Here is an 18245-nt window from a genome sequence, read left to right as displayed (position 1 = left end):
ATCAATAACTGCTATATTAACATGGATAATTCAAAACAAAGATATACTTTGTTTCAAGTTGTAGAAAAATCTACAAAACATTTCATACGACCCTATGAATGAAATGTACATGTGTATAAATGGGTAAAAATGCAATCATATAATTTGTGATTCATACATTTACTTACTCATGTATATTTATCTTTATCTTCTTATTCCCATGAAAAGGTGGCCTAAAGTAATGCTTAATTAAAATTGTATAAAATGTTAAAAACTATTCAGCACTTTTCAGGAGTATGAGATCTGAGACTGTACTTCATGCAGTCAGTGTACTGTGAAAACTTGATAAGGAACTTCATTTGATACCAGGCATCATCTCCTACGCTAAAGGTTAACTTATCAAAATACATTTGTCTCATTTCATCTGTCTACTTTCTTAAACAATGTGCTACCTTTTGACTGACTGGGGCAGTATGAGCTCATCCATATCATGCAGGGCCACGTATCTGGATTGGTACATGTATCTGTAAACACAGTCATTAAGAGCAGGAATCTGCCCAAAGTAGTGGAGGTCACCTGGACCGTGTGAGGGCAGCCACCCTCGAGATACATTCAGAAATCTGGACAAAGACCAAGGAATCACCTCGACAAGACCTAAGAAGGAGACATCAGAAAACACGTTAGCAGTAACGGGGTTTTAGCTAAGCACTTTTGTTACATCCTGGAATATTACTAAGGGTGAGCTGCATAGTTGATTATTCAACGATTCAATCTAAGGAGACTGATTCGACTGTCAATCTCACAGTCGAAGCATTAGAAAATGTGGTAATGAAACAAAGGATTCCAGTCCGGCTATATGGAGGTGCTGACTGTCTGATTTAACATAGAACTGCTTGGTTTCTCCCAATAAATGATGTGTAGCCTATTTTGGTATTGTGATGGCCCCAAGGGGCCTCTTCCAGGGCTTGTGTGCTCTGTGTTGTTGTTGTTGTATTAATTGTCTTTCAGTGTTCCTGGTTGATTGGAGATGAAAGCCATCAAGGAATTGGATGCAGCTGGCCAAGCACATGTGAGAAATTCTCAAGGCAAACTCCTCCAATATGCACTGGCCACTGTTTCCGGTCTATAAGACAAACCCCATCCTGTGAATTGAGGGCTTCTTTTCCCCTGTGCTATGTTGGACTTTTTATTTGCTGTTTACTTTATTTATCATTACCTCAGTTAACCTGGCATTATGTTTTTTCTGCAAGTATCATTTGTTATAATTCAAATTCTGTTACATTTGTCAAACTATTTCAACCTTTTTTAAATAAACCACTTCAACAAAATTGGGGGCTCATCTAACTTGAGAACTAAGATATGAGTAGTTCTTAAGTGATGGAGTTTTGTTGATAAGATATTAATCGGTGACTGTGTGGTGATGTCAGGTCTGGGGAATCCCTTTTTTGTGCTCATTGTGGTTGTTAACAACTCGTGTTTTTTTTCTTGTTTTGTCTGGTGCTGTCGGGTGAGGGAATCATGTTTTGCGTGTGCAAATTTGTTATTTTCTGAAAAAAACAGTCAAGAGACAAAGGAAGGTAAGTTTTGACCTCTTTTGCAAGTGTAGAGCTGACTCCCCTGTAGGAATATTGCGTTTCCCCTTTGGGAATGCACTGTGCAGCAACCCACACTGCACTTTATGAATGCAGTGTGGGTTGGTCCTCTGCCCTGTTGAAGACGGTGGAGAACCCATGGTTGTGGGCCTCAGAGTACCTGTTGTCTATGAAGACTGTTAAGCATTCCGGTACTGGAGAACAGGGGTGCTGATCTCATGTCGAGGGGCGGATCCCTACCAGACAAGTGAAGGCTTACTCTGAGGTGGTGATTGGGTTACCGTTATTGTTGCCGGCAGCAAGAGACGTAACACAGGAGAGAACAGGATTTTGTCCTAATATGTTGCTTTTTGGTCATACTGTGCTTGGACCGTTGGCTGCTTTGCAAGATGATTGGAGAGAGGCAAAACCACCTCAAAATCTAGTTGATTATGTCAATGGTTTCAGGCAGCTACTTTACTTCAACTAGTTGGCAAAGGAATGCTTTATAGTAAAAGCACTGAACTGGTGAAACATGTGTTGGCTTTGATTGTGAAGCCACAGAAAACACATTGTTTTGTATTTGTGAGGTTAGAGCCGATAGCGATCATGTTGATATTAGGATGTCTCTAGACTGGAAAACAAGTTACCTATATTGTAAAAAAAGGAAGGGAGTTCAACCATTAACTATTGAGGAAACACAATGGACCTGGAAAGCAGGACATGGAATGTTAGAACAGCTTTTTATCCTCCTCCTGGGGAGTTAAAGGAAGGACGTCAATGCAGGTAAAAGGGTGTTTGGCTGCTTTGCTCATACTGTTCACGTAGTGACACTGAAAGGAAACTGGATGTGTGGATAAAATAAAATACCCCTGCTGCTCATTGTGCTCTGAAGAGAGACAAAACAATCACATACATACAAAAAATAATACTTGTAAAAATACTCCACCTTTGTGTGTGTAGTAGTCCAGTATGCGCTGTGTTTCAGGGCTGCTGCTGGTCTTATAGACAACAACTCTGTTCACTCCCAATAACTGCAGCATTTCCAAACTCTGGACCAGCTACAATGCAACACAGGTATTTGGTTAATACACTACAGGCAATTAAGTACAAGACAGTCAAAAAAAGTGTTGGTTTTCTTCATTATTAAATAGTAGAAGCTTTATAAAAAATATCATTGTGCAAGGCATGAAAATAACAGCCAAGTTTCTTTAGCCATGCCTTATTTTGTTCTTCTACATGTCTCATGTCGGCCTGTTTTGGTCAGGATACTTTTGTAAACAAGTTATTTGTTTCCAATTTGGGTCTTAATAAAGTAAGTAGAGTTTGAAAATAACTGTAAAATCAACGTAATATAACGTTACCTGCAGCACGTTGGTGAATTCAAACAAGGTGGAGAGACACACGGTGAAGTTGTAAGGAAAGAAGTCATTCTGCGCCTTCTGGTTCTTCACCTCCAAAAACTCTATGTGAAGTATATCTAAGTGTCCACAGAAAAGAACCACAGTTTGAAAAACGCCTGACAAAAGTAATCACTGGGGAAGATACCAAACGCCTTTTGATGTCTGTAGAAATATACTCATAATGTATTCATTTATTTGTTGTTGATATTTCAAAGTATGAGTGAAAACGGTGACTTGCTGGTGGCACTAGAAGAAAAGTCAGAGGATCACCAGAGTAGACAGGATTCATTTGGACATGGATATCAACATGGATATCTGGCCAGAGATATTTCAGCCTCGACCAATGTGGTAGACCAACAGGCTGACATTACCATCCCTAGTGAACTGCTTCTAGCAAGGTCGAAAAGCCTTCAGTACCTTCAGAGTTGGCTGCAGCAGAGGTCACGGCGATATGAGATGGGGTCTCACAGCTCGAGGGGAGAGGACACATGATGTCTGCTGTCCCATATGCAAAGCCAAAGTGATCGCTGTGGATATCACTGACACCTTCAGAGATGCACAGTTGCTTTTGACAACGGAGGAGGCAGTGATAGACAACTGTCTGGCTCCTCAGCACCACAGCAATAACACGAACCTGGCAAAAGACGGCAAGAAGGATGTACAATGGGGAGGATGTAAACTTCAAAAATGCATTTTTATCCTGGCATTTTGAAATTTTCTTTTACCTATTGCACAGCTAATTTACTGTATTACACTTTCAAATTTTTAATCTTATATGGCTATGTACATTTTTCCCTTTTTGTGTACATTGGTCTTATAATGTTTTAATGTTTATATTTCTGCTATCTCATTAGTTTAAATGTCCACGTTGCAACCACTGAGCACCACAAGGAGTAAAACTTGAGCTGGTGCTCGGCTCTCTTCACTGACCTCCCTTTTCCCTGTGCGGTGCTCCAGATATGCTGACACCAGCAGCGTCTGTGTCCCATTGACTGCCACGAAAGGAACTGCATGAGTGAAAAATACAAGACAAATGAGACAAGAATTAGCTAGCTAGCGCACCCTGCGGTCCCTCTGACTCCCTCTCCACTGCTAGGTGACTACTTCACTGAGAGGAGAGCTCATTGCTATTTCCCAAACTCTGGTAGCTGTAGCTAAATTAATGTTTTCATCTCACGAACGAACATTGTAGGGAAAAAAGACATTTGTTGTCAGTGAATTTGCATATTATTTTGCAATTTGGCAAGCTTTCAATGATGGAGGGCAGTGGTTTTCAGCCTGGTGCCAATTTATTCGTTATGTTGTTGGAAATATTGTGTCTCAAAATGTATTTCCTGTAGAAAATTTCAACTGTATAAAGGGATTTTTTTGTAGACAGGGTTGAATTATCCACTACAGAGCCTAATGATAGGTAACATTTTTTAACATAAATACTGGGCTTCCATTTTAATGTGTCTAAAGAAATCCACCAACATTTTACAAGAATATTTGGATTTCATGTATACACCCCTACATTGTACATCCTGCATTCAGATAACACATAACACCAATGATGAAATGGTGTAAATATAAATGTGAAAAAAGTGATGTGAGATCAGAAAATATCTGAAGATAAATTTTATTTCCTGCATCAAAAACGGAAACAAAGTCAATGAATAACATTGAAACAAGAATGATCATGAGAGAGAAGTTTAGGAACAGAAAATAGGAAGTTAGAGAATACACAGCTGAGGAGGAGGAACGTTTTTTATGCGACAGATGTCAGACAAAGACATTTTACATTTCCTATAACATTGTGCAGCAGTCAGTTACAGTTACCTTTTTGTTCTGGACCATGTTTTGGAGGCACTGTTAGCTGCACTGGTAACGGGATCTCATTGGTTGCTTGGTAATACTGGGTCCATAAGTGGAAGGTCCTGTTGGACCTGCGGATCCACAGCAAATTACTGTGTTTTGGTAGGGTCATATAAACTTATCACATTTTTCTTTAAATCAACTTTTAACTGAAGTTAAAAGAACAAGTCAAGAGGTGGTAGAGGATCAAGGCTGATTCTGAAGCCATTGTTCTGCTACTATAGTTTTTCTCTGCTTTTTTCTCCATCATTAGAAACAAAAGCCTAAAAACAACAGACATTTACACTCAAGTGACGAAGACCTCAAGTGGCCTCAGTAAAGGGCAGAGGAGGTAGTAGTGTGACATTTGATTGGTTCCCACCCAAATGTAGCGCAAATCTTGAGAAATGACAAAGAATAAATACATTTGTTTAACATGAAATTATATCCATGAAGAGACAACAGTCTCTTACAGCTAAAGCTTTCAGCATTCTATGTTTCATGTCAGATGGGGGATGTAACTCACTGAGCAATAGACATCATTTCAACATTAGGTCTGATACAGCTTAAATATATACCAGGATTTGTTGGCTATTGCCCAGTTTTAGACACTATTTAAAAAATATAATTACATAACATAGTACATATTTACAAATGCAGACAAATGCTTAGGGGACTGAATTCAGCATAGCTTAAAACACTAGCTGCTAGCTGTTGTACCACTTATTTCAGGCCAAAAATCAGCTTTTGTCCTCAATTTCTGAAGTCGTCCCCGATTGAGTCTTTAGTCTGAAATGTAGCCTCAAGCTTGGTTTATACTTGCTGCATTTAGTTTTTAAATGCTTTAGAAAACAAGAGGTCTTGAAAATCTACATTTGAGTATATATTTTAAAAGCCAAATCAAATTGTTTACCGGATTTTCATTTCTTAATAATGCATTTAATACTTGACCTCTTTCTTTACGGGGCCTGTATAAAAGGTAATAAAGTAGTCCATAAGTAAGAGATATGATCTTATTGTTAGCTCCTCGGAATTGTCATGGTTGGTTAATGCTGTTTTGCTGGTTACACTTGTCTTCTTGCTTCTTTACAGGACACTTTGTTTGTAAGCCCTTTGGCATTTCGGAAATAACGCAAACAAACAGCGTGTTGAGCATAAAGGCCTTTGTGCATGCTCATAACTCGCGCGCCATCTGCGTAGGCTTGTGCTAAAGTGCAACGCGCAAGTATAAACATGATTTAGTCAGGAACACTCACACACAAACACTTTTTTAATAAATCTGACTCCTTCTGATTATCAGGAAAACAATAGAGTGTCTTCTCTGGACAGTGAGTTTCCTGCGTCCTTTTGGATTTTAACATGTCAGAGAAGCAGGACAGCAAACAAAAGCACTTAGTTGCTTTGGGGCAATATACTGTATGACAAATGTCATTAGTAGCGCAAAATCCTGTAAAATATGTGATTTGCTGCAAAGTATATTTAAAATCACGGGAAAACATTTAGCTCTAACACATACAAATAGATAAAGTGAAACATTGCTGACACTTGGAGATAGTCCTTGTGGAAGTCACATTGATGTTTACTTCTCAACCTGTGCTGTCAACAATTTTATAGGGACAAAATGAGTTCCAATATGGAGTCTATCCTCATCTGGGAAGACGCCCCAGTTGGAGTTGGTTGATGAAACCAAGATATTTGAGTCACATTGAAGTCGATCAAGCTAATGATTTCACCCACCTGTAGGTCCACAGCAGCAGGGTGAAAGAGAGGATGGTGATGACTTGACTGATGTACAACAACCATCTGAACTTCTTAAGTTGAGGCGGGAGCTGATTGTGGCCCATCACAAACATATGACCCCACTTCTGTTGGTTTTAGCTTAGCTACGTCCCCCTGATCCAGGTGTAGAAACCTGAACAAGCAGAAGTAGGTGAGGGATTTTTATCTTTTCTTATCCCTCAGATATCGAGACTCAGTGAATAGAGAAAGAAGAAGCCAACAAACAAACAAAGCCATGTAAAAAGAGTAAGGTTAGAAGGTTCTTATGACCTGTAGGGACTACAGCATTCATTTAATCACACAATACAAAAGCAATAGAGCTGCATCGATTGCAATTTTCTTGCCCGATTCCGATTTCCAATATTTTGAAAGTCTGACCTGCAGATTCCAATTTTTCCAGGTCAGCATCGTTCCGTTGAAAACACGTTGAAAAGGCGACTGTGGTCTCCGGTGAAAAAACGTTCAAAACTGGTCTAAAAGTGAATGTTTTCCTAATACTTGTTTTATTTACAGATCTCCACGTTGAAAATATGGCAGATCTCCTGAAAGCGGCTCCTGTGTGCCTTTGAAAACGACATTTAAAGAAGAAAAAGGAGATTATGGTTGTATATAAAGAACATTGTTTATATTTATATTGTGCTTAATAAATACAAATTAATGGTTGCCTGTGTGACCTGGTCTTCTATGTGCTGTAAGTGGAAACTGATGATGTGTTACTAGCATTAAGTATTTAGTTGCTATTGTGAGTGGCCACCTCATAGAGATGTGAAAGAGCTCAGTATCGTGGCAGTCTGTGAAATTTTACGGAATGCAATCCATTGCCTTCATGTTCAAAGTTACAATTGTCCTTTTTTTACTCAGTAAAAATACCATGCCACTGGAAGTTCAATTAGGATCCTTTTTCGTTGTGGACAGAAATTAAACATTGGGCTTTTACTTTAAGCTCAACCATGATGTTTTCCCCAAACCTAAAGGGTTTCGTTGCCTAAAACCACATTTATTTTTGTAGTTCAATGTCGTCCAGAAAAGAAGTGCGCCAGGCACTACATTTTTGATGGGTTACGTGTTCTGTGTTTCGTTACCTCCTGATTTACAAATTAAGCACTGCTTCCTGCATCAACAAACACTGTTGGCGCCATTAGTTATGTCTGTGTATTACGCCTGTTTATATTGGGAGCCTACCTCAAGTTGACAACAGATGGCAGTGTGGATTAGTGTGGCAGGTAAATTGTATATGGGGCACAGGTGCAACAGACCGGCTAAGGATGCTTGGGCGACGGAGAGATAGCACAGTTCTTACCACTCGCAAGCCACACCAGAGAGACAAGTCAGTCATCATATTATAACTTCCTGTGTAAACCGAAAGCCTAATCAAACGGGAACCTCACCCAAAAGTGAACGAGCCTGGAATCTGTTTATTGAAGCAATTAAGAAACATCTTTTCCCGCACCCAGCCTAGTGACTATAGTTGCTGGAATTAATCACTGTAAACACATCTGCATATTTGCATGCTACTGTAGTAACAAGGTTGCTGTGATAAGCAGTGTACAGAGTACAGGTGCAACCCTCAATGCCTATCAATAGGGTTAGTGTCTGTATCTTTTTCAACTTCCTTTTGTTGCAGAACTAAAAAATAAAAACATCTTTTAAGGCTACAGCAGTACTCTGATCATTTCAGGGTAAAGACGCTGAGGCAAACGGAAAGCTGAGGAAGCTGAACATGTCAGTGTCACAGCTCTGCCACTACTATCCAGTTTTTTCCACCTCTCACTCACCTAATCAGTTCATTCAGTGCACCTGCCAGTCACACTCACCTCATCAGCTCATTACTCTCACCTGCTCACTCTGTCTCCTCCACTATTTAAACCCCTGCCTCACACACACACTCACTGCCAGATCGTTCTCCGCTTCCATGCAAGACTCCCGCGTACACCCTTGGACTGATTCCCCGTTACCGACCCTCCCTGTTTTGGACTACCTCGCCTCGCCTTGCCTCTGCCCCGGTAACTCACTCAGCCTTCTGTCCCCGACCACGAGAACCAGCCGCTGGTTTCCTGTAAATATTCTTCCTGTTGTGGGTGCCGAATAAAATAAAGTTGTGAGTCAAACTATCCCGGGTGTTTGTCGTACTGCTCCTGGGTCCTTACTACACCCGGTACAGAGAGATTGTGCAGTCACTCCCAAACATGATATCAAGAGTTAATTTGTAGAAACGGATCAGGCCGTTCTTACAATGAATAAACCAACAGGGTGAGTGAAAATTAATAACTATGGCAATATGTCTCTTTTTGCAAATAAACCGTTCATGTAACAAATTCTTTGAAGTTCCTGTTTTTTTTTTTATGTGTGACATTGTGAGAAGTTAAAGCGCGAACAGTAATACTTAAAAAAACACAATGTATAAACTATTTTACTTAACATTTTGCTGTATAACTGCTAGTTGCCATCATCAATGTGTTGGTAACCAATTGTGGCATCTCTTTTACAACAAAAGCTATCCTCAACATACTGTACTTGCAAATGACTCGCATGTTACCGAATTCTATAGCGTTTAATTCATGCTGTAAGCATGATGACATAACTTACCTTTCTCATGCAGGCGTTCACGTTCAAATCGATGTCTGTAGCCTAATTTTCCATTTTGGCTGGTAACGGAATTATTTCCTTAAAGTTTAGTTGAGACGTCAAACACTCCCAGAGCGGTTTGGGCTACTTTATAGCTGCTTAATCAGCAGTCTGTTTATAACTGACACATAAGTAGTTAAAGACGCAATTTAGGATCGTCTGACCTCCCAACACAGCTGCACACAGTGATCCACTCAGCTGATTAGCTTAGCGGAAGGAGAACGATAAGTGGATAGTCTGATCTTAAACTATAAATGTTTAATGTAATTTCCAAGTATGTAGCTATATCGTCTTCCGTGCCTCCTCTCCTCGCGTTCTCAGCAGCCCACTGCCTCCTTTGCTGGAGGTGCCGCGGAGATGGCCTGTGTGTGTGTCTGTGTGTGTGTGTGTGTGTGTGTGTGTGTGTGCGTGCGTGCGTGCTTTGTCACTGGGCGCCATAAAACGCCACTGAAGGGTTCCAGCATATTCAACCACACGTCATAGACAGCCAGGGATGCTGGGAGGAGAATGGTATGCTCTCTGAAATGTTTTATTTTAATTCATATATTTCTTTAAATTATTTAGGGGCCTTCTGTTGGAATGCCTCCTTCAATCCCACATCTCAGGTAGGACATTTGGTTGGGAAGACACCAGCGAAACGCATATCACACACAGACTGTTGACAGCAGAACTTGCAGAGCGAGCTTGCAGTGCAGCAGAGCTTGCCAGCTGGGAAGTGCAGAAGCAGGTGAGCTGCAAGTCCATCATCAAGGTTGAACACGTGGGGACTAAATGTCTCCATGCGACCCTGCTCCATGAGACATGGCCCACCGGGCAGCGGTTATCAACAGTGGGGAGACCCAGTGAGAGATGTCGGCGGTAGACACCGATGAGATGTTGTACACATCATCTGCAAATGGAGCCGATGTCCCAGCGGGGGTGACCAGCGGAAGTTGCTAGTTGGAACAGGGGTCTCGGCGTCATCGAGGTCCAGTTCATTCGCATTGCGGCAAAGCATCACATTGAAGCGTGATCCCACCGCTGCTCACTTCTTTCATTTTAATTTCTGTATTTGGGCAGGCACTTCCTGATTGGCTGGCTATGCTTATGTTAATTAGCTCCATCCCAAAAATTCAGGGAGTTATAGGTGCTGAGACTTCAAGTGTGACAATCGTCCCTGGTCTCCCCTAAACCAAAATAGAACCTATTTTGAGTGCTCGATGGGGCCGTAAAAGCGTGAAATTTGTCTTGGTTGAGTGAGAACATGAGTCTGAAAGCATGTCTGACAACAGAAGCATGAGTTACCAAACATATATAGAACTATAATTAGTTAAGTTTTACCTCCTGCAGGGTATAATTTGTGGTAAACCATGCCGGAACGTTCCAAATTGGGGCAACTGTCATACCCAAAAGTGACCAACTGCCAAAAACTGATAACAGGAGCGCGTAGCCTGTTATTACTGTTAGGCCACTTCACACGTCTACAGCTGCATTTATATCAAGGTTATGACGTGCAAATAGGCTATGGGCTACTACACATAACTGTACGTCTTTGGTAATGGCAAAGGGATGTCTTTGAGAAACGTAAACGTTTCTTGAAACTGAATAAACGCAATTGAAACTGTCAGGTTTCAAAGGCCAAAACGGAAATAGGGGATGGACCCAAATTTAGGGAGACAATGAAACAGAGGGTTGAATTATGGTGACTTTAATTACCAAAAAAAACTGTTCAACACAAAAAACTAGAGCAGGAGAGTCAAAAAATGTATAACAAAAAAAGACCAAGAAAACAAAACTATCAAACAGGAAACATGACGGAGAAGGGCAGGAATCATTGTCAAAAAAACCAGGAAGCAGAGCAGAAAGCAGAGCAGGAATCACAACAGGAAACACCACGGACGAAGCGACAATGAGACAGGGGACACACAGGGAAGGTGAAGGTGATGAGACACAGCAGGGTTCAGTTAAGAGCGGGGCAGACAATCACCAAGGCCGGAAACAGACAAGGACAGGAGGTGAAGTTAACACAGGACACAAGAGGCAGGTCAAAATAAAACATAAGAAACAACTAGGCAAAAACCCAAAACCGCGACAGAAACAAGTGTTTGCAGTTAAGTAATCAAGCATGTATTCATATGATTTAGGCAATAGGCCTGCGATTGTAGTATGTGTTTGGTATTTCTAATATTCTTGTTTTTATTAGAAAACAAAAAAGTGATTATAGCTCTTACTTTGTCAGTGAAAGGTTATTTATGTGTCACAATGACTTGGTTTCGTTCATCCGTTATATTTGACAGATTAGTGCATCCTTTCTACCTGTTAAAATACCATATCAGGGCCAATGCTACCCATAACATGCAGATTCCACTTGTCAGAAAAGTGACTATAGCTCCTACCGCATCACTGATCAAAATGACATCACAAGGGCAATATTTGACAGATTAGCCAACCATTCCTAAAGTAAGTTAATGCCACTTCTTAAGCTAAAAGCCACCTTTGACAAATAGGGTTGAAGATCAGCTACAGCCTGAGACTGAGAAGCCTCTGAGGCAAAACAGCTTCCACCACCTGCTGACTTAAGGAGTGTCTGTTATCTTCTGCACACTTTCAAAGTGCACAGCTTGGTGATGAAAATGCTCCTTAAGAGAGTACTACTTCATGGACTGAAAGAAGTCTCCATTGGGCCACCAGAGAAATCTTAGCATGTTACAAATTTCAGCTGCACACTCACCCCAATGAAACATGGCCTTAGTGTCCACTGGGAGCGTTCATGGACAGCCCCTACCGCATCACTGAAAGGTTATTTATTTCTCCAAATGACTTGATCTTATAGACACGGGTAATATTTGACAGATTATAGCTAACCAGTCCAAAAGTAAGTTAAAATGTAAATGCTACTTCTTAAGCTGAAATGACTCCAATCAATGAGCTGATGAGATCAGGAATGATGCAGCACAGTCAAACCCAACTCAATCCTTCCTTTGGATGATACACACCATGGTGCAGAGAATACCATACTTTGCCATGGTTATTATTATTATTTTATGCCATATTACACTTCTCTACTGACTACTTGAATTGAGAATACAGTAGCTGCAACCCTCAGTCATGTCATGCCTTAAACCCACGCGATTTTAAATACAGGATTAAGGACTATTTGACCACTGAATGCACATGTCCTGTTACTGAACAATATCAATTTATTGTTTATCATGTGCTGTTTGTTTTAAGCCTTTTGTTTGTTCTTTTATGTGAAACTTTTTATGCTGCCATCCTGGCCAGGGCTCCCTTGACAAAAAGATGATTAGGTGATGATGATTAGGAAAGATTCCTGAGGGTTAAAAACAAATATGAGGCATCTCTCTGAGCTCCTTTCCAGACTCAAGACACATTACTATGCTAGTTTACAGTTATCTGACATGCTCACCTCCTTTCTCTTTAGGTGAAGCAATGTTGTTGTGACCATCCACCAGCTTTACAGAATGTTTGACCATTTCCACAAAGTGACAATCTTCCATTGATGGATCCAGCTGTTCACCCTGGCTGCACTCAGATGAGTCTTTTTTTAAACATCATTAGCAGTGATTTCAGGTTGTTCACAGTTTGGCTCCACCAGTGCAACACGGTCCATGAACAGTCCAACCCAGTATACAGCCCTCCATCCTAACTTGGAATCCCTTTTATTGGTTCCAGTGAACAACTGACGATCTCAATAACCGAACTGTGTACTAAGTATAATGCATTTAGTCAAGTTTGGTTGTATGACCATTACTGAGCAACATAGCTAAATGTTTGGGTGAAGATGAGGTAATGAGTTCTGTAGCATTTTATAAATCTACTGTGATTTTACCACATACATTACAAACACTGCAGATGATAAATAAATAAGGATAAGCAAACTACACTTTCTACATACCTAGAGGACATTTGTGCTTTTACTTTGGAACAGACAGAGGCCCAGGGAAAAAGTATTGTCAGGAACAAATTCTAGGAATTAAATGGGGTAAAACATTGTGCATTTAGGGAACTTCAGAAGCCTGAGGTGATACCGTTTACGTGGATTGACAATCTTGTTTCACAAGGTGCTGTTCATTTTCAATAAAACATTTGAACTGGCATTCAAGACTGAGCAGATCAAATTCCAAAACCACAAGCAAGAACTATACAAAATGTGTCCATAGCCCCTAACAAGAGCCCCATGGAAGTCTGCTTCCACGCACTTCACCAGCAAACATCATCCTATTAAGTTTTTAAATTCAAACTCTCTGCAATACGTTTTGTGCACAAAAACATAGTGTGTGAGCAGAACATTTTGAACGAACTTGAATAATGTCTCTGCACATACACACGTGTGTGTGACTGGTCTGAATAGAAGCTTGAGTTGAATGTGTGCATGTACGTCATAGACATCCTTTGTCCTCCCCTGTACATCCCCCATCCTGTGTGTCTGGAGGATGAGGAGGTGTGTCCGTTTGTTATAGAGGGACAGGAGGAAAACCTCAGCTTCAAAATTCACCTTTCTAGACAAGGAGAGGTAAAGTGCTGCTCCAATAACGGATGCTTTTATTCATCAACAAAATCATGGTAGAGTGAAAAGGTCAGATGTTTTTTCTGACAGTATTGTTCTCTGGCTGTCCGTGTAGTCTGTGTTATGCCCACATTATTTGACTACATATTAGAATAAAAACATTGGGCTTAATTTAATAGATTTAGGAATGCTTTTTCCAGGTATAACATTTATTTAACTAGTTTAATTACTGACATCTGGTTCTTGGCGGCCTCATTAGTCCAACAGAGCAGGAAATGCAAGCAGTCTGACAATCACACAAACTATAAGGAAAAGCCCATATTTACCAGAAATATACATTTATTGAATTGTTCAGTCGTACACCAGCAACTTCTTAAAGTCTTCAAAGTTAATATGAATTACAATTTAAGTGTAAACCTTTTTAATGCAGCGACAAAATTGACGGAGACGTGGTCGGTCGGGCTGTCGCAGTGCAGAGCGGCGGTCGTGAGCTAAACATTTGTATATAACAAATATAACCTTAGGAAAATATGTCAAATTTGCAAAAGCTAAATGTTTTTTTCGCCATTCAATAAGCTATCCTTTATTGAAAAAAATGTTTAATGGCTGTCTGTACCAATTCATAACTGTCAGGTTTGTAACAATACAATAAAAACAGCCTGAGACCTTTACATGTTCAATATGCTGTGTTATCACACATTATAAACTTTGTAGAGCTGTATGAATATGTTGTTGATTTTCTATTTGTGAATATAAATGTGTAATATAAAGATGTGAATACTCTTAGTTGGAGAGCAGAGTTACCTTGACCTTTGACCTTAAGTGATTCTCTTATTAAAAATTGGGTATTCATACATATTTATTTCCCACTCTCACTGATTAGAGATAGTTACAAAGAACAATTTGACAACTCATGATTTAGTGACAATGCTGTTTGTTTCTCTGTAATCTTGATGGCTTCCATCTCACTCTTATAACCATGTACCAATGAAATATAGACAGCATTCAGATCACTCCAGTTGGTGTTAAAATTAGGACCAAACTAAATAGTAGGTCATTTTCATTACCTCATTGTTACTCTTCAGTCTAACAGCTGGACAAAGTCCTAAAAGGTGAGCTAAGAGACGTAGTTGAACTTGCATTTTGAAATCCTAGATTGGCAGAGTGAGGCCTCACTGACCTCTTGTATCTGCTCCTAGCTAGTGGAGACATTTGGGTCATTGCCACCAGCAGTGTACAGTACTAAATGCAAGTAGGCTGGCTCCCTTCCATCATAAAAGGCCTCCAGCCGTTGGCCCTTTAACCTCAGCAATCTCTTCTCAAGTAATTTGAGAATTTGCTCAGATACTGACTGCCTTTGTAACACTGACCCATTTTAGCTCAGAACAATGGCTGAATTGAGTGAGACCCTGAAAGCATCCTCAACCTTCTGCATTTTTGTTGTGATTCTGTGACTGACAACTGAGGAGGAACGCAAAGAGGCAAAAAAGAAAAACATCAGTATTGAATTCAAGCGTGCAGTACAAGTAGTAATTTATCAAAGTATCAAAAATAAGAATAAAACCAAGATTTTACATACAGTCCGATCTCTCTATGTTCACACATTCATTTACTTGCTCAATACATTCTGCAACGTTGCACACGTAATGTTAGAATAAAACATGTTTTACAGTGTGTGTGCGCCCATTGTTCTGTTTACTTGGCAGTATACACCTTGCCTAGAGATCAACAACACCCATATCTTCTGAGCAACAGTTTACTGTGTTCCTGTTATATTCTGCCATCTAGTGGTACCACATATAAAATGGCCTTTCCTGAACAAAAAACATTCTCCAACCACTTTACTAGAACCTTCTCTCCATTTCTTAACGACCTCGTTATTAATTTACAATAGTAACATTAAATATAACACTACATCATCACCATGATGAGTTAATTACAAGTAATACTAAAGTTACATGTGCTTCCCTGACCTTAAATGTGATACATCTTAATATTTACACACCAGAACCAGTGCCCTTGTGGACAGTTTCATTGCTGTTCTGCAGTTTGCTCAGGTCTCCAAGGCGTTTTAAAAAGCTAAAAAAAAGCCCAGAGTTTTCAGTCTTATTCCACGTACTTTTCGGGGGAACATTTTCACTATTCCTCGGCGAGGGTTTGTCCATGGGCTCCACTGATTTGCCCACTTCGTTTTGTTCCCCAAGACCATCATCTGGAACATGGGTTACAGAAACATTTGGCTTGCTTGGCTTTTCTCCTGACAGAGAATTCTGGTCTTGAGCACCAGATTTTTGAAAGTTGTGAGACGTGTCAGTAAAGTCAAACACATGTTTTGAGGGATTTTGTTCAGCGGCTTCTACTGGTAGTGTCCCTTTTTCTCTTGCCACAGAATTAGGAGTTCTGACTGGAGGCGTAGTGAACAGATTGTCTTCCTCTGCCTCAGTTTTAGGGAATTTGGTAGGTAGAGTATAGCGGCGGCCAAGGTTACGTTTGGAGGAGGACTGAGGCTCTAGCAAAAGTCTTACTAAGTCCTTATTGGTGGGGTCTTCGGGATATCTCTCTGTGTCCTCATCAAAGGTGCGTTGACGAGGCAAGGTGCTAATTGGACCAGGAGATTTCTCATTGTCCCGAAAATAGTCATCAGATGAGACACTGCTGCGGCTGTTCTGAAAGTGCAAAACCTTTTTAGATGCTTCACGCAACCTTTGAGCCTCCTCCTCGTTATTATCCTGTAGATCGTCCTCACTATCATCACTGGCAGCTGAGAAAGATCTGCCTGAGGAGGAAATGTCGGTGGTCTTATTGGCTGGGTGTGTAAAACCTTTGGAGTCCTTTTTTATGGAAGTTTTCCCCTCTTGTTCATAAGGAATACCACATTTTGCCTTGTTTTCCTCACCATTAGACTGATCTTTCTTTTGTGAAAGGTTCTCTGTGAGTTCAACTGCTGAATTCCACTCTTTTCTGCACATGTCCTTAGCTCTTAAAGATATTCCTCTTATTTGTTTTCCAGTAGGGAGGTTCACCTGAATTTCTGATAGCCTCCCGTTGTTGGGGCTGCCAATCGTGGGGCTTCCATGAGTGGATGAGGGCCGACTTCCGGGTCTCCTCCGAGAGACACCCTTCGTAAGGAAGTTCTGTAGTATTGACTGCAACGCAATTCCATCCATTTCCTTGTCTCTACTGGAGCAGGTAGCTGTGGACCTACGTTTGGCGACGCTCTGCAATCTGTCTCTGTGTCTCCGCTGCACCTCTGCCACCTCGCGAGACTTGTTTTCCTGCAGAAAATCACAAAGTTAATAGATCACACAGGAGTTGTTTTTTTTAATACCTCAGTCAAGGACAAAATAACAGTACACAGGATTACCTGCATGGCCCGCATAAACCTCTCACAAAAGGAGTTGAAAATGGAGAAGCACTCCTCCAATTTGAACATGTTTGGGTTTTCACAGAAGTACTCTGCCACAGAGTCACTCACTGACTGCAATTCCTGAAGATCAGACTGTATTTCTGCCAAGCAGACCTCAGTCTCCTAAATGGAGCCCAAATCAAAAAAACATTAGAACATCACCATTACAATTCACACAAACTGGGCTGAATTCCAAGACAAAAGGCTTCCTCACCTTCAGATAATCCTCCATCTGTGCCTTTAGGTCTTCTTGCTTCAAGGTGTCAGCTTTGGCAGCTTGAACTTTCCTTACCTGTTTTTCAAACTCTGCTTCAATTTCACCTTTATTCATTCTAAGAAAAAAAAAAAAAGAAGATACATTGTGATGTTACAGCAGATAAAAAGAAAGATATGAACATATGCGGAGTGCCAGATTGTTTACCTCGCTGCAGCTTCAAGGTGTTGGAGTTGGTCTGTAAATGTAAGCAGGTCAACATCTGCCTTCTGAGCTTGCTGTGGTGAATATGAAAGTTTGTATAACTTTTTTATTTTTAAATCCCATTTTACAAACATTTCTTAACATACAGAAAAACTCAAACAGATTGAAGTAATAAAAGCTACTTGCCATCACAACATAATGCATAAGATTCATTCCGGGTTTGTTTGCTTTGGTGTCCACAAGCTTTAACAAAGAAGACATTCGGAAGCCAATTGCACTGCCTGCATAGCCACCCTGTGATCAAACAAACAAAATGAGACTCAGAGATGAACAAACACAAAGGAAAGCTATCCAAGACTCCACCATCCCATATTATACACTCACAGCATTCATGTAATTTCCAGTCTTCAGTACCAGCCGAATGACAGAATGGAGATTATCAGAGTCCAACAGCTCTGAAATAAGACACACATGGTGAATTCAAAGTCGAAATTGGTTTACAACTCTGTTTTTGCTCAAAATCTGTTACTAGTCCTATCAATTTAAAATCCAGGAAAACGAACATTACCCTTTCCAGCTGCTGTCAACGTGCCAATGCATCCTTTCAGTTCATTCATGAGGGGGAAAAATTCCTCTTTGAGCACCAAGCTGCTAAGACGCTCTTCATAGCTAACACACACACACACACACACACACACACACACACACACACACACACACACAC

At 40.5% G+C, this 18245-nt stretch overlaps 2 protein-coding genes across 2 annotated transcripts in view; both read right to left on the bottom strand.

Annotated features, from left to right (window-relative positions):
* Positions 1 to 427: 427 nt before the first annotated feature.
* On the bottom strand, positions 428 to 6678 carry LOC116392214 (uncharacterized). The gene is made up of 7 exons (XM_031863431.1): positions 6524 to 6678; positions 4772 to 4878; positions 3884 to 3960; positions 3371 to 3587; positions 2915 to 3030; positions 2500 to 2611; positions 428 to 633 (listed from the first exon to the last, which is right to left on the bottom strand). Exons 1-7 carry the CDS (start codon positions 6637 to 6639, stop codon positions 428 to 430), a joined length of 951 nt encoding a protein of 316 aa, XP_031719291.1. The 5' UTR covers positions 6640 to 6678.
* An 8366-nt stretch (positions 6679 to 15044) lies between these two features.
* The window catches only part of LOC116392383 (FH2 domain-containing protein 1-like), a 7653-nt gene continuing 4452 nt past the window's right edge, over positions 15045 to 18245 (bottom strand). Inside the window, exons 6-12 of the mRNA XM_031863783.1 lie at positions 18090 to 18190; positions 17906 to 17976; positions 17708 to 17815; positions 17525 to 17595; positions 17318 to 17435; positions 17062 to 17226; positions 15045 to 16972 (exon numbers count right to left, since the gene is read on the bottom strand). Of these exons, the coding sequence (XP_031719643.1) occupies positions 15695 to 16972; positions 17062 to 17226; positions 17318 to 17435; positions 17525 to 17595; positions 17708 to 17815; positions 17906 to 17976; positions 18090 to 18190 (1912 nt within the window). The 3' untranslated portion in view covers positions 15045 to 15694. The remainder of the gene's footprint in view (positions 16973 to 17061; positions 17227 to 17317; positions 17436 to 17524; positions 17596 to 17707; positions 17816 to 17905; positions 17977 to 18089; positions 18191 to 18245) is intronic.

This window comes from Anarrhichthys ocellatus, unplaced genomic scaffold (genome assembly GCF_004355925.1).
Source record: "Anarrhichthys ocellatus isolate YVR2014 unplaced genomic scaffold, GSC_Weel_1.0 scaffold29, whole genome shotgun sequence".
In the NCBI taxonomy this organism is placed as follows: domain Eukaryota; kingdom Metazoa; phylum Chordata; class Actinopteri; order Perciformes; family Anarhichadidae; genus Anarrhichthys; species Anarrhichthys ocellatus.
This window is presented reverse-complemented; position numbering and strand designations above follow the sequence as displayed.